Here is a 22,578-nt window from a genome sequence, read left to right as displayed (position 1 = left end):
TGTTCACTAATTAGGACACTGGTAAGGACAGTAAAGCCCCCATGAAATTAAAACAGAAGTTTTTTGGCTTTTAATATGAATGTTAGCCTTAAGGGTATCTATAAGCTAGTGTGCTCCAAAACAATGACAAAACTCACATTTAGAAGATATAAGTGTTCAAAACTTACAGTCTCTTACTTCTGCCAATATCTCGGTTGGTCCAAGATGGCGACCTGTGCAGATGTCTTATTCTGAGCTCTGAGACTCTGACCGAGTACCAATGATTTATGAGACTGTATTATCGATAAACGAAGGAGTGGAGCGTTGATCTTGCATTCAGTAAGTTCATTCGCCCGAATAAAAGGACTTTAACTGGTCAAATTTTGTGAAATAGCAATTTAGCTGACGAACTGTTCGTTGTTAGCCAGAGTTGTGCTAAACCAGGACACGTGCGCAGTGCGCTGTAAACCAAAGTTTTGCTAAACCAGGACACGTGTGCTAAGATCTCAAAGAGAGATGACAAGAAGGTGAGAAAGGAAGGCTTGATAATGGATATAGAGGCTGAAAATTGATTCTCACACAAAAAGCCCAAATCCCAAGAAGGTCTGCAGCAAAGAAGAGGGAACAGTTTCAAATGCTGACATCCTAAAAGCCATTAATGGCTTAAACAACCGTTTTTTGAAGTTTGAAGAAATGGTAATGAAAAATACAGCCGAGATTGCTAGAGTGCAGTGTAACCCAGGTCATTAACTCGGGTCACTAATATTAATAATTAGTATTCTTTTATTTATATCGCTATAAAACTGAAAAGAACATGAAGTAAAATGTATTTATTTTATTATAAATAAATCCAAAAGATAGAAAAAGTTCCTGAATTAATTCCTGATTGGTGAGGTGAAAGGTTAGCTCCGCCCTCTGTTGGAAAGTTTCCAGAAGATCGCGTACAAGCAGAAATGTATGAGAGACACGAGAGATTGCGAACGACACAAGAGTGAGAGCAGATGCGATTGAGTGATTTGAGAACAAACTGTTTAATAATCCAGCAATAGATTATTAACAAGCTGAGAAGTAGATTTATGAGGTATTAATTCTTTAAAAAGTTCACGCTTTGAGAAGAGTGCGTTGTGAATCTGAACGTGACCAGAAGAAAAGACACTGATATGATAGGATCTGAACAAATTTTTTTTGTGTGTGTGTTTTATTTTTCTCTTTTGTGAGTGTCTGAAAATTTGCTGCTGTGATCCTGAATCCTGTCCTGGCTGTGGATTCTTATCCCTGGTTTCGACTGGCGAGCCATCCCATCGTTTCGTACCTGGAAACAGCTAGTAGGGATAACTGCAGGCTGGAGCAATGGGCGTGCCATAAGGTAGGAAAGGGATGGGGCGTGCCAAAAGGTCTTTACAATTGGATGCGAAAGCTTCCTATTCCGCATAAAAGCGAGCCATAAACTTAATCACCTTTGGCCAACAAATAATTCTATAAGACCAAATACTTTTCTTTCACTGTAAAAATAGCGATAATGATATTGAGAATATTACATTCAAAAGTATGTTACCTTCGAAACTTCTGTATGGCGCGAGTTACATGACGTCATCACCACCGCAACTTTTTTTTTTTAGGGCTTATAGTGGATCAATCATTAAAATAAATAATTAAAAACGAATTAAATTATGATTTTAAAGATAAAAATGTCTCCTGACACTATTAGAGTCACACTAGTTTTATACTTTAATTTAAAAGTGCATATGAACCAAAAAAACAATGTTTGCTGGATAAAGACAAAAATATATGTGACATTTACCAATTTAGCAAAACAGAAACCATTTTATCCAAAAAACATTTATTCAGTTTTCAGTTGTCATTTTTCAACAATTCATTTTTTGAAATGTCAAGTGAATTTCTGTCATCAATGGCTTGTGTTCAGAGTCAAAACACAAAGAAAACACATTCCTTCACTCATTCATACTGTAGTAGCAGTCCATAGAACAGAAGCCATCAAACTCTTTGTCTGAACAGAACGCAGTGAAGACCCCCTTCTTTCCATTGCCGGAATATCCAGTGGTGTTTTTGTAGATGAATCCATAGGCATCACACTTGGTGAGCTTAAACTCCACCCTGTATTCTTTCCTCACATCTGGACTGACAGACTTCCAGTCAACGATACCTACAAAGTGGGAAAAAACCCCTGAATTAACGCAAAAAAACTGAATTGAATATATTAGCTTAATTTGTTCATTTCATAAAAGTAATACATATACATACCCAGGCAAGGCAAAGTGAGTTTATTTTTTATTTTTATAGAAAACCTGGATGGTTGATGATTTCATTAAACTTTCTGCACACTATTGACAGAGTGTGAAATGCTTTGTCTCCTTCATAAACAACATCTAGAAGAATGTGTCTGAGCACCTCTGGTGGTAGCTGGAAAAAAACATGGAAAAAATATTAAATATTACATTACTCCAAAAATAGTAAAAAATAAATAAATTAATATTCAACCATACATCAGCAAGGCCTCCTGTTAGGTCCATGGCTGGAAAAAAAAGAAGGAAAAAAAAAGAATGCAAAGCATACGTACATCTTTCTAAAATTGTAAATGACAATTGGTAGTATTGTTTATATCTATGAAATTACAACTACAAATTCCACATTCACTAAGTTTTTATATGTGCATTAAAAAAAACGTTTGTACATGTGATCAAAGTAACATTTCAATTTCCAAGAAACTGCTGATTTGATTTCTTTTTCAATCATTATGGGTAAGTCATTTAAGCCCTAATGTGTTTTCATTCTCATAATTTTCACTGGCCATGTTTTTAATATATTTATTACATGTTTTATATTTTAAACTGTTTAACATACCAGATTTGACTTCACACAGGCCTTCAACCTGAGCATCTTTTCTGTGCCTTTTCCGATCTGTAGGAGAGAGAGAGAGAGAGAGAGAGAGAGAGAGAGAGAGAGAGAGAGAGAGAGAGAGAGAGAGAGAGAGAGAGAGAGATTTGCTAAATGTCATTACTTTAAATTTCTATTAGAATTAGAAATTACCCTGAGCCTTCAAGCAGCAGTACACACCACCACTTCCTTATTCTTGACATATTAGCCTTGGAAGAAAGCAGCCATTACTACAATGTTAAAAAATCTGTTTTTATACTGGCTTGCAAAACAAATGTGTAGAACAAAGATCTGAAAACTCACCTCTGAAAAGTCAAAAGCCACATCCAGAGCAATGTACAGGCCATACTGAAACTCAAAGGCTACTTGTTTAGACCTCTTTTTATTTGGTTTCTAAATGAAACTGCTGTTACTGTCATATAAAAACTCACCATGAGCACAAAGACTCCACAATTATTGGAGGAATGCTGCATTGAAATCTCCTGGGTAAGGTTTGCAAGCAAAGAAAGAAATGGAGTAAGGAAAAAAGCAAATAAGCAAGACAGTAATTCATTGAATTGTGTGCTAGAAGAATAAGTGATGATTCATAAACTTACTGGAAGATCCTTACAGGAGGTCTGAGCAACCCTCCTATTAAAATATACCCAAATAAGCGACCATAAAATGATGCTTATAATTCACATTGTTTAAATTCACATTTAAAGATGCAGTAAGTGATTTCCGAGAAATTATGTTGAAATTTTAAATCAACAAAACACACCCCTACTTAAAAGGTATCTCACCCCTATCTTTATAGCTCTACTGTCAAACTCATGAACACACTATACAACACAGTCCCCCATTCTGATTGTGTACGCCCCTTACTGTTGATTGGTTATAAGTGTTTGGGTGCTTTCAACTTTAATAAACTTAAATGACCTCATATGTTTTAATAATCATCAGACATCATTCCCACAAGAAAAAAAAAGAAAAAAAGAAAAATGCTGAATGGTTTAGAAATGAACCACCATACAGCCGCTGAGAACATCTGAACAAGAACTGTTCAACTGGAACTTCTGAACATGAACTACTGAGCTATGTAAAAGACCTGTACACTTGACTGTATCTTCCATCACTCAAACCACTCGTGCAGAGAGAATCAAGAAAAAAAACACCTGTTTCAGCTTTGGACACAAAATCTGAAAATGGTTGTTAAAAACACAAAATACAGAAATCAATTTAACATCAAAATGTCTTGATGTCTTACTCAAAGCATCCAGTGTGACATGCGTCACGATGGAAATAGAATGCAGCCTTTTGCAGAAACATCAACCTATCAGAAATAAATATAATACAAAATGGTGTATAATGTTTATTTTGCTCTGTGAAATCTTTTTGGCTGCTTTGAAAGAATGCTTACAACATCTCATATGCAACATATAAAATGTCAATAGCAGTAATACATCGAAACAGTCAATGAAATCCAAAGTATGTATGATAAACATCAACAAATCATAACTAAAATATTACACTGTTGAAATATGATTGCTTACAGGGATATGTAACGTGGGATCTGCACAAAGTGGGGGAATCAGCGTTGAATTCACATAGCTGTTAGACATCCAGACTGGGATGCCCTAATAACAGAAACATACACGTTTCTTCATAAAAGCCTTTTGCATTTTTAAAAAAATAAATTTTACCTGCAATTTGCTGAGGTCTTCAATTTTCTTGAAACAGCAATTCAGAATCTGTTAAGATACCGCAGCTTCACTTAAAAACAGGAAACATTTTGAAAAGTAAATTTGATCAAAGAAAATTAAGATGATCCTAACTGTTGCCTCCACACTGCGTTGCAATCCCAAGGTCTGAAACTCTGTTCGCATCAGGGTTGTAGAATAAACACGTGCCACATGTTCACTCCCATTTTGCTCTGGGTCTAAAACACGTGTGAGCTATTTATAAAAAAATAAATAAATATCAACATTCATTACAAAATGTTTGAGGCTACTCATTCCTCAGCTTATAAGATTTCAACTTTCATAGAGCAAGCACCTTTTCTTCGCTGAATGGTTGCTCCCAGCTGGTCTTGTTGGGCATTACATCCTTCAGCCATGTCACAGTCTGTACTTGGCTCATCATCCATTTCAACTGTGCTTTTACTTAAAGTCCCTAGCAATAAAGCATGTGAGTGTCATCTAACACCAGTGCCAAATAACATTTCTGGAAAAGCCAATAAATGTGATAATGACATTACAACTGCTTGGCCATGCTTGTCCAGGACAACCTGAATGCAACCAACAGCCTTGGTAAGCTGTTCAGCAAACCTAGTGTCTATTGCAACATGGTGCAACAGGTTTCACATAAGGAACACGTGGTTTGTTGGCTTCATAACATTTAAAAGTAATTGTTTTTTTCTCATTTGAGAAAACAACTGCTCCGCACACTGAGAATGAACTCTTCCAGCCAATTCAGGCACAAGCTGTATTTTACGAAGTTTATCACGGGGATCCTTTGTGTTGTTTTCATGGAATCTGTCAGAAAGTACATAGTGATCAGATGAGCCAGTTAATGGATGCCCATTCACATCAGCAGGCATTTTCTTCTCTTTGAGCCATTTCAATGAAATTTGAAGTCTTCCCTCTTCTGCTGCTGCAATATTGGTATCATTTGGCTCCAAAAGCCGACTTTCATGTGGGCTGAAAGGAATCGTGTTTGGATTACGGAGATCTGCATGAGAGGAAAGTCCTCTTTCAAAGTGGTTATGTTGGGAAGGTGTTTCCAGGACAGCAAAATGTCAGTGAAGTCCCTTGGACTTTAAGCCCTCACCAGGACTTTAATGCTGTTAACGACACATAACAACTGCCCAGCCACCTAAGTGATAGATTGATTAACATTATTATTTTTTACTTTAAGTGCTGTAATCATTAAAGAAATAAAGAAATCTATGTTCATGTTTTCTATTATAAATTAAGATATATCAGTGCATACAAACCTGATGCACCCCAAACCTTTTGAACAATTTTGTCATATGATGATCTGCTTTGCATTTCACTTCTCAGTCTCATTATGAGGTCCATCTTTGAACCCTTGGTATATAACCCAAAAGATGCACATAGCCGTCGGACAGCAGCCACCTATGAAAAAAAAATGAAAAAACACTCACTATTTATTTGAAATAAACAATGACAATAGAATACTGTCATGTAAGGGATAATGCTCCGCTTTGCGTCGGGGTCCTGATCAGCCTGTCGGGGTTGTATTCGCTATAACAACCGCCTCGCACTACATTATCCCGCTTATTACATGGCTACCTACCAAATACATCAATAATTTGACACAAAATATTGATTTAAAAAGGAGTTTATTGATTTAAAAACGATTGTATTGCTTCCGCTAAAGAAAATAGTCTGTTCCGTCTCTACGGTTAGAATCCTGCGTCCATAGCAACGCTCTGTTTTTCATGGCAACAGTGTGTTATACTTAGCAGCGTCTGTTATCAAGAAATAACAGACCGCATTCTACATTAGAATTCAACCAAGCCATGTAATAAAAAAAAGGTAAACAAGACAACACCTCACCTTCAGTGACATAAGCTCATCAATAAGCCTGTCCCCATTTTCTTGTTATCTGGGCTACCACCCGCCTCTGTTTCCCTCTCAGGAACCCGATGCCGCCGTTCCCTCGGTCCAGGCCTTTATACTGCGCTGCCGTCGCACTTGGAGGAGGGTGAGGTCAGCTCTTTGCCGGACCAGGGAACGCACCCGTCGTATCGCCAACCGTCGCCGGTCCAAAGCTCCCAGGTATGTGTGTGGACAGAGAGTTTGGCTCTCCACAAGCAATTTACCCCTTCAGGCGCCCACTCGGAATTTGGCTCCCCGTTTCATTGGGCCTTATGCCATCACTAAAGTTATCAGTCCACTTAACAGGAGCTCCTGACATCACATCTGCTGTGATCAGCTGCTTCCCAGGCACATGAATTATGTTCATACACATTGTAGACTCTTTTGAAGGTGGACAGGGGTCATCATAGGCACTCTGATTGGTCTTTGGCCCCATACGCAGCAGAATGTGATGCACTGTGTGTTGTGAGTGACACATTCCTCCCATGTAAAGCGACCTTGAGCGATGGAAAGGCGCTATATAAATAAAACTACTTCTTCTTCCCATAACATCATTAAAGTTGTGTGTGACTTATGCCACACTAGAGCTTCTGTTGGCTCGGACCAGACGGGATAGCCTTCATTGCCCTCGTCCATCGATGAGTCTTGGGTGTCCAACACCTTGTCCCCGGCTCGGACACTGTTGGTAAATCCTCATCACTGCTGACCGGGAGCGACACACAAACCTTGAGTTTCAGAGATACTCTGAGCCAGTCACCTCGCCATAACAATCTGGCCCTTGTCAAAGTCACTCAGATCTTTATTCCTGCCCATTACACTGACAAAGATTTGAGCATGACAGAACATTAATGTTGAATTTTATGATTGGTGTTTTTTAGTGATGTAGTACTCGAGTCCGGTCTCGGGACCGTTTTCTGCTTTCTCGGACTCGACTCGGACTTGTTCCTTCAAAGACTCGGTCTTGACTCGGACTAGACCCTTCAAAGACTTGGTCTTGACTCGGACTCGGCACAGGCGGTCTCGTCCCCATCACTAGTCCACTAGAATACATACCACTAGAAAATGTAATTTGCTCTGCATGTCCTAACTATGATTAAAAAAGTCAGGGTGGGCTTAACATGTTGATGACAGAGCAGCACTGTTGAAGCAGTTTAGAAAAATAGGCAGAAGATGATGCATGTGGTAGTTTTATTTTTTAATGATAGTAAAAGCATAGTCCATATTAAGACGTTAAGACTGCTCCTCTAAACAATTCCCAATCTAGCTTAGTCTGCAGGCCTAACTGTTGATTATTAACTGGGGTGATATTAAATCATGAATATGAAAACTGACATGTTTTTATGGTCTTGGTCTTGACTCCTAAAGACTCGGTCTCGACTTGGACTTGCTTCCTCAAAGACTCGGTCTTGATTCGGACTAGACTGAATTTGAAAACCAACGGACTCGGTCTCGACTCGGACTCGACCCTTCAAAGACTCGGTCTTGACTCGGACTCGGCATAGGCGGTCTCGTCCCCATCACTAGTCTTTTTGATGTAAACTCCCCTTGTGCTCTTTTTTGTTTTTTTTGAGAGAGATATTTATTCTGTTGTACAGCACAATGGCCAACTACTGTTGTTTTTATGTGCTACATAAAGAAAATTTTATTTTATTTGATCATGACAGACCTGGAGAAACTCTCTGACAAATAAAGAGCAATAAATAAAGCATGTATAAGCATTCTGAGGTCGTTTATAATTAATGGTTTTGTATTTTAATTGTTCTTTTGTGTTTTATTCAAAGTTTTACAGCAATATTTTTTAACATTTCAATGCAGGTCCATTTTGAATACATTTTACCTGAAGAAATTCTTACGTTCCTGTTTGACCTGTTTGTACACACCCAAAGGTGATCATAAACTCCTCCCTCTTACAACACTAACCAGGAAGAGACTGACTTGTTATTTCTCCTTTCTGTCACACCGACTTTGTTTCAACAAAAGCAATAAAGAATAATCAATCAATGGAGAACAAAGAGAAAAACTTTACAGAAGGACTTTTGTGAAGTTCATTTCTGACCAGACAGCAGATCTTTGATTCTCATTGCAACTCAAACGGTGAAAATGGCTTCAGCAGCTGAAGATGATTATATTTGTCCTGTTTGCTGTGAAATCTTCAAGGTTCCTGTTTTTCTGTCCTGTAGTCACAGTATTTGTAAAGAGTGTCTACAACAGTTCTGGAAAACTAAGAAAACTCAGGAGTGTCCTGTCTGCAGGAGGAGATCCTCAAGAGATGATCCTCCAGTTAATCTCACATTAAAAAACTTGTGTGAGTCGTTCCTGAAGGAGAGAAATGAGAAACGTTCATCAGGATCTGAGGAGATCTGCAGTTTACACAGTGAGAAACTCAAACTCTTCTGTCTGGAGGACAAACAGCCGGTGTGTTTAGTGTGTATTATTTCACAAAAACATAACAATCATAAATTCAGACCCATTAGTAAAGTGGTTTCATTATATAAGGTAAGACAAATGTTTCTTGTTTCACATGTAAAGAACAATAATTAGTCATAAACATAGATATCATCACATTCATGCATTACTATTTCAATGTCATTTTACTCAACTTTATATGACATTTGCTGTGCTGTAAAAGTATTTGCCCATCCTGATTTCTTATGTTTGTTTTTTTTTGTCTCATACTAAATAGTGGAGCCTTTTTCATAGATATCATTATTTTGCAAAAAAACTGCACAATTGAGCGGACAACTTTAGTTCAGCCTCACTGGAGGGTTTTCAAGCATGAACTCCCTGTTTAAGGTCCTGCCACATCATCTCAATTGGTTTCAAGTCAACTCGTGCTAATTGTACTTTTTTGAGCCGTTCAGAGGTGGATTTACTTACTATTCTTTGAATCATTGTCTTGTTGCTTGAGCTTCAGTTTGCAGACTAAAGATAGGATATTGTGCTTAAGCATTTTCTGATAGAAAATAAGAAAATGCAGTTCTTACAATGTTGTTCTTGGCCGTTTGGTGACTTTGAGCCACTTCTGGGAAGGTTTGCTACTGTGCCGAATTTTTTCCATTTGGATATAATGGCTCTCGCTGTGGTTCTTTGAGTCCAAGAGCCTTTGAATTAGCTTTGTAATCCATCACAGACGGATGTATTTCAATCGCCGTCTTCATCATTATTCCTCAAGTTTCTTTCACCTTTGTCAATAGTGTGTTACTGTTTAAGACCTTTTAACCAACTTCATGCTGTTGAAAAAGTCCTATTTAAGTGTTTATTTGATTGAACAGGGCTGCAGTGATCAGGACTGGCTGTGTTTAGTCCAGCTGAACAACATTATAAATACAGTTTCAGAGATTTTAGGAATTAGTAACTATGGGGCCAAATACATTATCACGCAGGCACAGTTAGTATTGGATAACTTTTTTTGCTTCATTCAATAGCATTGTCATTTACAAACTGTACTTTGTGTTCACTCAGGTTGCCTTTGTTTTATGGTAAGTTTTAATTTCTGAATCAATTTAGTATGAGATTTACACAAAAACAGAATCAGGGTGGGAGAGTAAATACTTTTGCACAGAATTGTATGATCATATCACTGTATTTTCTTCTCTTCACTGTAATCTGGTGTTTCATGCATTTTTGTTCAATTCTAGGAGGAGCTCAATACAGCACTGAAGTCCTTACATCAGAAACTTCAACACAATGAAAAGAAGAAAGGAGAGTTTGAGAAAACAGCTCAACACATCAATGTGAGGAAACAGAATCAAGAGTCATTTTCATTACATTAGTTGATTATTTCTGTAAATGACGAGCAGCTTCTGCTTCTGGATCCGTTATATGTCGGGTATCCGAGATTTGTGTTGATTGAGATGATTGAAGTGAATGTGATTTGATTTCAGTCTCAAGCTGAGCACACAGAGCGTCAGATTAAAGAAGAGTTTGAGAAGCTTCATCAGTTTCTCAGAGACGAAGAAGAAGCTACAATCACTGCACTGAGAGAGGAAGAGGAGGAGAAGAAGCAGAGGATGAAGGAGAAGCTGGAGGAGATGAACACACACATCTCAGCACTTTCACACACAATCAGAGACATGGAGGAGATGATGAAAGACAATGACGTCTCGTTTCTAAAGGTGACAAATCAATCTGGCTTCATTCTTTGTGTATAAAACAACTTGTATAGAGAGACTCATTGACAATGAGAGTGTTTGATAAGATATTAAAATGTTTTGAAACTCTATTTTCCAGAGCTTTAACACCTCAATGAAAAGGTGAGTGAGCTGCTCGTATCTCTTCTCTCAGTGGATCTGAACTCAAATTCACTGCAGTTCTGACTCCTGACACCTTTCCTCAGAGTCCAGATCTCACAGCCGGATCCACGGATGAGTTCTGGAGCTTTGATTCATGTGTCGCGTTATCTGGGTAACCTGCCGTTCAGAGTCTGGAAGAAGATGCTGGAAACTGTCCAACACAGTGAGTCTCGGCAGATTTGACACCAGTGCAGAAGATAGTTCAGATATAAACACACACAACATTAACATTTGATAGAAATATATTTAATAATCACTTGAATTACCAAGTGAATCTGAACTGTTAGGAAGGGTTAGTTGTGATTCAATCAGGTGGTAATATGTTGCATTCGCTACAGGATGTCAGTCACGATTCAGGAAGACAGAATCAGGTTGATATAGGTTTACTTCAATAGTTAGGATAAAGAAACAGTTTGCAATATAAACAATATGCAATTCTGTAGTTCTCTGTGTATGTGTGTGGTTCTAAATAAACATAGAGAAGGAATAATTACTAACTGCAATAGTATCATCACAAATTAGTACAACAGTATGCTCATAAGCTAGGACATTACAACAATATTATCAGAATATATTAAAATAATATAACCGAAAGAGAACAACAATTCTCATAATAAAGTAATCAGTTGTAGTGATTACATTATTACAGTGAGAATAATCAGATTGAATAGTCACTTAACGCTAGACAAATATTATACAATTGACATCTTTCACAAACAGTCATAATTAGCTTAGCATTAGGATGAATTGGCACATATTACAATGTTGAATAGCTGCTAGAAACTCTCAAAGAAACATTAATAATAAACAGTGCACTTACATATCGTCATTGACACACACCAACTAAAACCACTCAGGAATAATTAGAACAGGGTAAATTCTCAGTACTCAAGCACTAACGGTCCACACTTGACCGGAGATTCTTTCAATTTCCTCATAACGCAGTCTTCGCTACGGCTGATGCAATACTTGCAAAGAACTTGAGTAAGGGCAGGCTGCCACCTACTGGACGTAATAAGGGATGTTCCCATGTTAACTATATACATGTTTGACTCATAGCGGGCCTTTTGTACAGCCGCCCCCAAATTTAGGAACTAAATTTGTCCCTGATAAATGGTCTACAATTATGAGGTTTCTGTGTCATCAGGGATAGCAGGAAGTACACTGCAAAAAATGCTTTTCTTACTAAGTATTTTTGTCTTGTTTCCAGTCAAAATATCTAAAAATTCTTAAATCAAGATGTATTTACTAGATGAGTAAAATGACATAAGATATTATGTCCTGTTTTAAGGGGGATTTAATCAAAATTAAGTGAGTTTTTGCTTAAAACAAGCAGAATTATCTGCCAGTGGGGTAAGGAAAATAATCTTGTTTCAAGATTTTTATTATTTTAATAATAAAACTCCACTCTCCGTCCAATCTTAACCGAGAAGGGCCCGAAGCAATCCCTTCCAGTAGAGTAAAATGCAGGCTTAAATAGTTGAAGTCGAGCAACAGGCAAGTCTGACATTTGTGGGATTTCTGTTTTGGCTCTCCATCTCCTACAGTCAGTGCATCAAAATTGGTGATTGCAGATGGCCTCTCTACCACGCAGAATCCAAAACTTCCTTCTAATTTCAGCCAGAACTCTCTCTGGGCCTGGATGTTTCAACTGCTGATCGTAGTCTTGAATTATAAGCTTGGTAAGGGCATGACTGGGATCAAGGAAAATTGGGTGCTTTGTTGCTATGTCGAGTGCCTCAGCTCGTCGAAGTCTTCCCCCCACTCTAATAACATTGCAATTGACAGTTCCTTTGTTCAGGAGTTCAAGGACTGTTTGATCCTCCCTGGAGCGAGTGACCAGTTTTTCATTACGGTAGGGAAGAATGTCCAGTTCCCATAACTTCACAACATTTCTCATCAGCTCCGTTTGCTTGGATGACACCGATATGAAAAGGATCTGCTGAGGATGAAGAGGATTCAGAAGGAGCTTTGCTGGACCCTGTAGTGTCCAACCCAGTCTTGTCTTGATGGCGGCTGGCCCGCCAGGTGGTCCAAGATGAACTGGCTCGATTGGGGTGATTAAATGAGGCTGATCAGCACCAATCAGAAGGAGTGGGTGAATCTTCTCAAAGGACTGGATAGGAAGACCCTTCAGGTGTTTGTTCTTGTTTACGAGTGACTCCATCGGGTAGGATTCGTGAGATAACCCTAGCTGATCAGCAGTAAAGGCTTGCTTGATATGGTATGTCTTATGTGGTTGTGCCACTGGAGATATGCTGAACGAAACTGTTGAGCCTTTTAAACGTGACACTTTCTGATGGATGGTTCTAATGGATAACTCCTCCTCGTCACCTTTCAGATTCAGTTGCTGGACTGCAGAAAGTAACAAGATGGAGCGTTGGGATCAATCGTCAAGGATAGCAGTTCTTATATCTCAACAGAACTCTGACTACTTTCAGCAGGACCCGGTTATCTGTTCCAGGTCTGTCCAGATATAAAGTTTCAGCTGTGGAACTTGATGCTGGCACAGTATCTTTGACTTCCTTGTAATTGATGTCATGGAGTATGAGCAAATGTTTACCTCTACATTTATTGCAGGTGTTTTTCAGATTGCACTGTGCAGCTAAATGTGTCCTTCCAAACTTCCAACAGCGCTTGTTTGTTTGAATCCAGGTTCTCACTTTTTCAGTCGTGAGCTGCTGAAATTTGAGGCACTGACTAAGGAAATGGTCTGTAGTCTCACAGTAGGGAAAAAAGGCTTTACTTTTCACCTGCCTCTCTGGTGAAGTGGCTGCTTTGACTGGAGAGGAAGTACTATTTGGGGTGAAACTGCCTGCTCCATGCAGTACAGTAGCTGGTCTTGACCTTTGCTCTTTGCGTTTCTCAATTCTTTGCTTTGTCCATCCCTTTTTAGCTGAATGTTTCCCACAAATCACTATTCTGACACCACGATTCAGACTGCGACCATTTGGAGAACGCTGTAAGTGTAAATGTTGAGGCTTGATGAGGCAGCATTTGTCCCCTGAAGGCAGCTCTTAAATCAGGTGGCAACTTGGTCAGCAGGCGAACTACGTGGGACCCACACATCAATTCAGCATCCCCATCTGGTCCTAAGGATTTCAGCAGTCCTACAAGGGCTTGAATTTGTAATGCAAACCTTTCAAAGGCTTCTGGGTCTCCACTTGAGTAAGGGCAGGCTGCCACCTACTGGACGTAATAAGTGATGTTCCCATGTTAACTATACATGTTTGACTCATAGCGGGCCTTTTGTACATTAACTGTATTTCAGAAAATCATCAGATCCTACAGCGAACTCATAATGAAAAGTATATTCCTCATGGTTTATGTTTATATATTAGGATAATGGAAGGTTGCTCTAACCAGTAAGGCTCTTTATAAGGCTGTGGATGATTGGGTGTTGGTCCTCTAGGGGTGTCATGCTTTGACGCGACTTCGTCTTTCATGATCTTTAACTGACCCATCATTTTATCAATCAGAACCATCATGTCTGTAGCACTAAGTGGCTCAGTCAGGGAATCTCTCGGCTGCTGCAAGGGATAATTGGGGTCCTTAGCACCACGACTCATGCCACTGAAGGAATAACGTGAAGTCCCTGCTTGTGGTGAATAAGGATCTGGGGAAACCACATATGAAGGGGAAACCACATATGAAGGAGAAACATGCAAGTCAAAAGTGGCAGATCTTTCATACAAGGTAGGCGGAGCACTGGTACATAGTTGACCTTTGAGCTTGATGTGTGGGGCAGGCATAACGTTAGCTGATTGCTCATGGACAGGAGTAGAGGCCTCAGGTAGCAGTCCGATACTGTGAGGCTGCGAAGGATTGTGGCCTTGAATCTGGAAGGTAAGGATATGATGTCGACTCTGATGACTGGTTTATGTCTCTAGGTGGAGTACGAGGTGCCATCTGTTGTATACCTTCTTTGCTCCCACTGGATTCCTGTTCTCGTCTGTGCTCATACCGTGCTGTGCTTAAGTGCTGAGGATGTTTGTTACCTGGTTGACAACCTCCATAGTCCACTTCAAAATCGTCAAAGTAAGCAGGATGACGTTTCTGGCAGTTTGGCCGTACATACTCTGGAACAGTTCCTCTTTGATACTCATCAACCATACTGTCACTGTAGCAAATCACATCCGGCTCGAAGGACCATAATGTTAGGAAGGGTTAGTTGTGACTCAATCAGGTGGTAATATGTTGCATTCGCTACAGGATGTCAGTCACGACTCAGGAAGACAGAATCAGGTTGATATAGGTTTACTTCAATAGTTAGGATAAAGAAACAGCAATCAGCACGGTGTGGCATAAAGGGATTTCTTCCTTTGGTTGCAATATAAACAATATGCAATTCTGTAGTTCTCTGTGTATGTGTGTGGTTCTAAATAAACAGAGAGAAGGAATAATTAGAACAGGGTAAATTCTCAGTACTCAAGCACTAACGGTCCACACTTGATTGGAGATTCTATCAATTTCCTCATAACGCAGTCTTCGTTACGGCTGATGCAATACTTGCAGAGAACTTGAGTAAGGGCAGGCTGCCACCTACTGGACGTAATAAGGGATGTTCCCATGTTAACTATATACATGTTTGACTCATAGCGGGCCTTTTGTATATTAACTGTATTTCAGAAAATCATCAGATCCTACAGCGAACTCATAATGAAAAGTCTATTCCTCATGGTTTATGTTTATATATTAGGATACAATCGTGTTTATTGAATACTGATATTAAACCTGAATCCTCAATCCATTCTGTAACTGAGAGACCATTGTTATGATAGTATGATTTATGATCTCTTTCAACAAAAGAAAAATGTTTTAACATTTACATTTCTAATACATCATATCTCATCCTGTAATCTGATGTTATTCTCTTTGCAGCTCCGTTGACTCTGGATCCAAACACAGCAGATCCTCATCTCACACTCTCTGCTGATCTGACCAGGGTGTTGTTCAGTGATGAAGATAAAACACTTCCTGATAATCCAGAGAGGTTTGACAGGTTTGCATGTGTCCTGGGATCTGAGGGCTTTAACTCAGGAACACACTGCTGGGATGTGGAGGTTGGAGACAATACATGCTGGGGTCTTGGAATAACAACAGCATCAAACCAAAGGAAGGGAAAGGATTTCTTTAAGTCTAATGTCTGGCGTGTGGATTACATAAACAGCAAATACATCTCACATTCCCCAGAGAAACGCCTCACTGTCTTTACTGTTAAACAGAAGCTTCAGCGTGTGAGAGTTCAGCTGGACTATGACAGAGGAACAGTGTCATTCTCTGATCCTGTAACTAAAGACTGTCTGCGCAGATTCAGGACATCCTTCACAGAGACTGTCTTTCCATTCTTATTTAATCTCTGCACAACTTCTCCTCTGAGGATCTTACCAGTTAAACTGTTTATTACAGCAGAAAATCACAGTTAAATCTGATTCTGCTTCTAGATTAATACAGTTTTGCAAATTATGCTTCAATAATAACACTGTAATCAAAGGGTCTCATTGATCAATCACACTTCAATGTAAAGTTTAGAACCAATTTAACCCTTGTGTTTCCTTAAGGACATGTTTGTCTCTTTCAGGGTTTAAATTATATATTTTTTTAAATCCTGTGCTAATGCCAACTGCATCAATTTTGGCACAAGTGTGTAATTTTTATTAGAATTTTCTTCTTTCCTTTCCTTTCCACATTGTACACAAAATATTTACACTCAGGACCTTAAGGACAAAAATGTCCCCATTGAAACCCAATAAAACTGCCAATTTCTTTTTATCCCAGGGCCATTTAACTATAAAATGATGCAGTCTTTGTTAATAGACTTTTGTTCTGTTGGCAAGGCTTAAAAAAAAAAAAAAAAAAAAATACTATACTTAATACTACACACAAAAAAAAAAAGGTTCTTCAGCGGTTCTTCAGGGGTTCTTTGCGGTGGTTAAGGTGCTATATAGCACCACTACCATTTAAAGAACCTGTTAAGCCCAGTTTGGTTCTTCAGCGGTTCTTTAGCGGTTCTTTGGGGTGGTTAAAGTGCTATATGGCACCATTACCATACAAAAAACCTGTTAAGCACCTACAGTTATTTAAAGGCTCTCTTAGTTTAGTTGGTGATAGGATTAGAAAAACGACATTAAAATATAGTGATTTTCCTGAATACAAGTCCCGCCTATATATATTCCAGGGCCCCCACACAAGACTTTTTGACCACAGAAAAAATTTGTGTGGATGTGAAGTCAGATATATAGCCTACTGAAATTAAGTCACAAACTTCAATAAAAAGCTATATTTTACATTTACATTTACATTTAGTCATTTAGCAGACGCTTTTATCCCTATATTCATATATTAACTGCTTTTTGTTATTTGTGTAGGCCTAGTCAAATAATTAGGCTAAACAAATGAGTGACGAGAGAAGTTATGTTTAAAAACGTGTTTAAATTTATACTTACACAATTTGAAAATGTGTCATGAACTTGTTGTTGAATTCTGTCATTTTGAAAGTAAAAAAAAAAAAAAATCATAATAAATAAATATATAATTAAATAAAAACGTACGCGCCGATTAGTGTGCACTGTGCATGTCAGGCAGGGCCGTCGCCAGATCAAACCAAATGGGGGGGCATTTAATTTTCATAGGGGGGCACACTTTTTTTAATGATCTGAGACAGACCAAAACAACAACCCATATTAGGCTAGAACTAAAATAGACCACAATAGTCTTGTTTTGTTCAATTATTCAAATAAAATACTTCACCGTATGATCTCAACGTCTCTGTTTATTTTCTCTTAACATTTCCATATTTAGCTAGTAGCCTATTTTTGTTTTGTGTTTTGCATTTTTCGTCACATACACAACACGTTACAATGTTACAATGTTTACATTGTACTGGTAGTATACAGTTTTTATTATTGCTAAACAAAAATTTCAATTCCATTCTTGTGATTTGATTCCGATTTTGATTCAATATCAACTAATTTGGATACATGTTTATTTTACATTTTATTTAAATAAATAATCTCGACCTAATGCTGTAAACATAGAGGGCCTAATCTGCTGGTATTATTAAAGGTTAAAAATAACAAATTAAATTAAATATAATGCAGTTTTTGTTATAATAAGTATTTAATGGCATAAGTAAAAATATAATAAATATGTAATATAGTGCTCAGCAAAATCTCCTCTCTAGCTATTTTTTCTATTCAATCAGGGCCGGCCCGAGGCATAAGCGAACTAAGCGGCTGCTTGGGGCCCCCTCGCCACCACGGGGCCCCCAATCGATTTTTTTTTTTTTTTTTTTTTACATATTAATTAACTTAAACAAGTGATATAAATGAATGAAAGGATTAATAATTCAAGACAAGAAAATTCTGATTTCATGATCAATATACCTGCCTACAACTGCTGCTGTGTCTGCCAGTGTTTGAATCATTCTCATAACCTCATCGCGTGCATAGACAATTTGTGCGCAAAGTCACGGTAATGTTAAGCCATGTCACAAAAATTTGATTTGATCAATGATTTATCCTTTAAATGTAATGATATTCAGAACAGAACAAGAATAATTAAAAAAAAACTATAAACAAGGCAAAACGAAATAATTTAAAGCGAAAGTGAAAGTAAGCGGCGTTGGGCTCACGTATCTCTCTCAATCAAAATGTTTCAACATTCGCGATGGATTTGGATGGTAAACTATTCTTTATCATAGGCTTTGTACTTCACTCACGTTCCAATATCGACGGAAAAAATCATCCTCTTCACACGCGCAAAAATGTGCTTGGAAACATCACAGTGGAAGATTACAAAGCTGGCATATACGTTGTGTGTGTGTGTGTGTGTGTGTGTGTGTGTGTGTGTGTGTGAGAGAGAGTCGCGGGCGCGATCGAACAGTGGAAACATAAAAACATACTCCGTCATGTTCATACAAGACATCATTCAAACTGCAAAGTGTTGCAAAACGTTGGAGGATATTTTGCAAATAATTTTTTTAATATGTTTTGTGACAGTTTGTTTTCAGAAGTTTCCAAGAGTTAGTAAAAGAGTAAAGAAAAAGTTAAAACTTTTTAAAGTAGGCTATCTATTTTTTATTAAAGGTGCATTAAGCAACTTTTCAAGTTAAAAATACCCGTTTTCTAACCCATACATGCTTAAACAATTGCCTGATGGGCTGAATGAGCCCTTCTCTGATCACTGAGATTGTCTCTATAATCCTGTAAAGTAAAATAAATAAGAGGGATTCGGGCCGGAATTTGAGACTGGGCGTGACGTCATGCGCGTTCACGGCACGCTCACCTGGCTGTCTGGCAGGTTTGTGTATACGCCGCCATTCTCCGTAGAAGATGGATTCTAAGAGACCGGCTTGTAGTTCATTTCAAACACCAACGCAAACTCCACGTAAGATAAAAAAAAGAAAACTTTTGTCCGTGAGCGTGCACAGCAGTTTCGCTTGCCGCCAGAGGGGGCATAGTTCTGCAAAAACTCAGAGACTTGCGCAATGCACCTTTAAGTATTTATTTTGTATTAATACATAACCCCATTGTATTAATTTATAATGTAACATTACAGCGTGACATTGTGTCAATAATCGTCAAGCACCGGTGACTCTGCATGGTGGGAGGGGGCCCCCAAATCAAATTCTGCTTAGGGCCCCCAAAAGGCTCGGGCCGGCACTGTATTCAATTAACATGCTATGGTCATTAAATGGCTTTTCCTGAGGTAAATGTAACGTTATGTGACATAATTGTTCTCCTGCTGTTATATATTGACCTCTTTCAGTGGTTGAAAAACACTAAGTGGTCGATATTATGTATAGGCCTACTTTATAAAAAAGTAACAGATGATCGGTTCACGTGCACTTGAACTGAGGCGCTCAGTGATCTGTCACGTCACATTTACAAGCGCCAAAACGTATTTTTGTCGGAATTTCGTAATAAAATTGACGGAATCTAAGAGCTGAGAATTAGTTTATATATATATACTTACACACAACTGCATATTTTATTTGAATAAATAAAAGTACTAACACAAAAATAACATATTGAAAGGTGTGCTGCTGGAGACTTGCCATTGGCTGTTGTATTTGAATAATTGATGAGGTAGGTCTTTGCAAGGTTTGGGCGCTGTTTTGGGATGTTTTAACAGTCCTTTATGAATATAATTATCTTTCAAGTTACCTTCTGTGCAATAATGCGTTGAATAATTAATTTTCTGAATCATTTCTGAAGATAATGTGTTATGCATTTCTAGTGTTACCGTTGTAGAGATTACTGTTCCTGTGAGCTAACTTCTGCTGAAATCATTTTATAATGGCGCGTTTCCACCGAGCGGTACGGTACGGTACGGGTAGGTACCCTTTTATTTGCGTTTCCACTGCCAAAAGTTGAGAATGGTACCACTTTTTGGGTACCCTTTCGTTGGGGTACCTAGCACAGTGGTACGGTACTTAAAGGTGGAGCTAGGCTCACTGCAGAACGTTGATTGGTTGACAGAGAATCGTCACTTGCGCGTGCTACCAGGGGAATGACAACATAAGTAGCGCCATTTTTTAATATACAGTTTAATATAATACTACTGTTACTGTGTCACGAAATGTAATTTTAAGAGTTTTTCAGGCGAGAATGTAGTTGTTTAAAACTCAAATCTGTGGTTTATTTATAAAGATGATTTGTTTTTCCCCGGTTGTGAGATCCATGCGATCAGCGGGCGCTCGGCGCTCATGTTTCCCGGCTGGATGAGCCTTTCCTCGGCTAAGTTAGTTCTTCTGACGTTCGCCGATGACTCCGACGGTAGTGGTTAAACATGAGATATAATTCGTCTTGTGCAGACCTAACGGGCGATCTTTGGTCTCGTGAATATATAATTCGTTCCCTGTCAATCGTTTTGGCTGAGGGCTAAGTTTAGTTTCATATTATAGGCTATTTGTATTTAACTTTACTGTTGTAATGTTAGACTAGAGCGCAGCATTTGGACATTTGACTGAATTGTTTGCTTTATTTCTTATTGTATAGCTTCTTGTACCTTTTACTTAAACTTTTATATTGGCTATTATTGATAAAACTGAAATTTTACAAAAAGAAATATGGTTTCTTGTCATTTTCTTATTACAAGATTATCACTGATGTTTATTGCAACATTTGTACAAATGCATATATTGCCTGTAATATGTGTAATTGTTTTTATTATTTAAACGAAAAGAGGTAACGTTAGGGTTGTGTTTTAAATTTCGTTTTGTTATAAATAGAATAACGTATAACGTGCAGTGAATAATCAATATGCGTTGCGCATGAACCACATTTGTGTCCCTATAATGTTTAATTTATTTAAATGAAAACGAAAAGAGGCAGAGTAGTGTTTTATAACATATTTCATTTTATTGTTGCTTAAAATGTACATACAGAGTAACAGAGATAACCGGAGTAGCAGAGCGAGCTGAGTGACGCTTTTAAGAACGCGCTGTACCATTTGCATATAGGAGTCGCACATGGCAAGTACAAACTTTGCGTACTTAATATTGAGAAAAGCCTAATGTCGGCGCTTGTCTTCTTGTGACAAACATGTCGAGGAGCAAGAACAAGATCTGCTGTATATGTCATCCATTGTAGTTTACTATGTTCTTCTTCGCGCGAAAAAGACGTCGATCGAAACACCACGCCTATCAAGTAAGGGTACTGTTGGCAGTGGAAACGCTAGCCAGATCATGGTTAACAGACCCGAACCGTACCGTACTGTACCGTACCGTACCGTACCGTACTGTACTGCTCAGTGGAAACGAGCCATAAGAAAGTGAAAATGATCACAAATAATAACGAATGAATAAATCAAGATTATGTAGTCGTTAGGGGGGTACAATGAGTCATTTGGGGGGGTACTGCCTCCCCAATGCCCCCCCTTGGCGACGGGCCTGATGTCAGGTGCACGTGAGCGAGCGCGAGCGCCGCATTCCTCAAAGAAAATTAAGTGCCATATAGTACCAAAAGAGGTTCCGCTATTATTACGAGCCAAAGAACCACTGTTGGGTACTGTTGAGCACCATTTTTGTTGAAGCAATTATAAACAATCAAGGTGCTATATGGCACCTCTTATGGTTCTACATAGCACCATTTGACAAAGGTGCTGTATAGCACCTTTAAAGATAGGTGCTATATGGCACTTAAAGTGGTTCCCCTATGATTACAAGCCAATGAACCACTTTTAGTGCTATTTAGCACCATTTTTGTTTAGAGTGTATATATATAAGCAGCAACATCCTCTTCTACCACTATTTGAAGAATTCATCTTCGTTTTGAAGTTTTGGGAGTTTATTTTTAGTCCATCTCCTACCCTGAAGTCCATTTTGCAGAGATGGACTAAAAATGAACTCCCAAAATTACTGTCAGATTCTGGAAGATGAATTCTTCAAACAGTGGTACAAGAGGATGTGGTGCTGGTCCTTCAAGAGTTAGGCTACTCTCAATCTGTCTGTCTATAAAGCCTATAAAACAGGGAACGACAACTGGCGGCCCGCGGGCCAAAACTGGCCCGCCAGCAATATTTTCTGGCCCGCCGGATTATTTTGGTAGTCCTAAATGCTGCACAAAACTCTTCCACTACTTGAGAAAAGCCGTAGTCGCGCGGCGATTTCACCGCCGCATACTGTGTGAAACACCCATAGGGAATCATGCGGCGCGGGATTACATTTTAAAGTATAACTGTGCGTTCACACCGGACGCGAATAGCGCGTCAAATTCACGCCTGCCGCGTCTAGTTATATACGCTTGACCACTTTGTGTCCATTCGCGCGTCAAAAGACGGTAGCGGTCAGAACTCTGGTGTACTTT

The 22,578-nt window shown here is 38.7% G+C and overlaps 2 protein-coding genes and 1 long non-coding RNA gene across 10 annotated transcripts in view; 1 reads left to right on the top strand and 2 right to left on the bottom strand.

Annotated features, from left to right (window-relative positions):
* The window catches only part of LOC309505166, a 172,453-nt gene that overhangs the window by 80,657 nt on the left and 69,218 nt on the right, over positions 1–22,578 (bottom strand). The gene's annotated exons all lie outside the window — the stretch shown is intronic.
* On the bottom strand, positions 2,261–7,179 carry LOC309505089 (uncharacterized protein). 8 transcript variants are annotated; one of them, XR_014208256.1, is made up of 10 exons: positions 6,435–7,179; positions 5,849–5,990; positions 4,909–5,727; positions 4,689–4,808; positions 4,557–4,604; positions 4,407–4,490; positions 3,028–4,186; positions 2,842–2,898; positions 2,484–2,512; positions 2,261–2,400 (listed from the first exon to the last, which is right to left on the bottom strand). XR_014208256.1 is itself a non-coding variant. In XM_082178482.1 (7 exons), exons 3-7 carry the CDS (start codon positions 4,993–4,995, stop codon positions 4,145–4,147), a joined length of 381 nt encoding a protein of 126 aa, XP_082034608.1. In that variant the 5' UTR covers positions 4,996–5,727; positions 5,849–5,990; positions 6,435–7,179; the 3' UTR covers positions 2,261–4,144. The 8 variants fall into 8 exon arrangements, 1 of the variants encoding a protein (XP_082034608.1); XR_014208257.1 differs by having other exon boundaries at positions 3,178–4,186; XR_014208260.1 differs by having other exon boundaries at positions 2,261–2,898; positions 3,028–3,083; positions 3,178–3,222; positions 3,306–4,186.
* Positions 7,723–16,602, top strand: LOC309505016 (zinc-binding protein A33-like). Its single transcript, XM_082178368.1, has 6 exons — positions 7,723–8,972; positions 10,115–10,210; positions 10,361–10,591; positions 10,707–10,729; positions 10,813–10,931; positions 15,650–16,602. The coding sequence occupies exons 1-6, from the start codon at positions 8,577–8,579 to the stop codon at positions 16,192–16,194; spliced, it is 1,410 nt and encodes a 469-aa protein (XP_082034494.1). The 5' UTR covers positions 7,723–8,576; the 3' UTR covers positions 16,195–16,602.

Source organism: Leuciscus leuciscus, assembly GCF_965113295.1.
Source record: "Leuciscus leuciscus genome assembly, chromosome: 8".
In the NCBI taxonomy this organism is placed as follows: Eukaryota; Metazoa; Chordata; class Actinopteri; order Cypriniformes; family Leuciscidae; genus Leuciscus; species Leuciscus leuciscus.
The sequence above is the reverse complement of the archived record's forward strand: the minus strand, read 5'-3'. Positions and strand labels throughout refer to the sequence as shown.

Coding starts and splice junctions, on each gene's coding strand:
- LOC309505016 (XM_082178368.1), top strand. CDS start 8,577: ATGGCTTCAGCAGCTGAAGATGATTATATTTGTCCTGTTTGCTGTGAA. Junction 10,211..10,360: donor AAACAGCTCAACACATCAAT/GTGAGGAAACAG, acceptor ATTTGATTTCAG/TCTCAAGCTGAGCACACAGA. Junction 10,730..10,812: donor TTTAACACCTCAATGAAAAG/GTGAGTGAGCTG, acceptor ACCTTTCCTCAG/AGTCCAGATCTCACAGCCGG.
- LOC309505089 (XM_082178482.1), bottom strand. CDS start 4,995: ATGATGAGCCAAGTACAGACTGTGACATGGCTGAAGGATGTAATGCCC. Junction 4,605..4,688: donor AACGCAGTGTGGAGGCAACA/GTTAGGATCATC, acceptor GTATCTTAACAG/ATTCTGAATTGCTGTTTCAA. Junction 4,491..4,556: donor AAGACCTCAGCAAATTGCAG/GTAAAATTTATT, acceptor TTCTGTTATTAG/GGCATCCCAGTCTGGATGTC.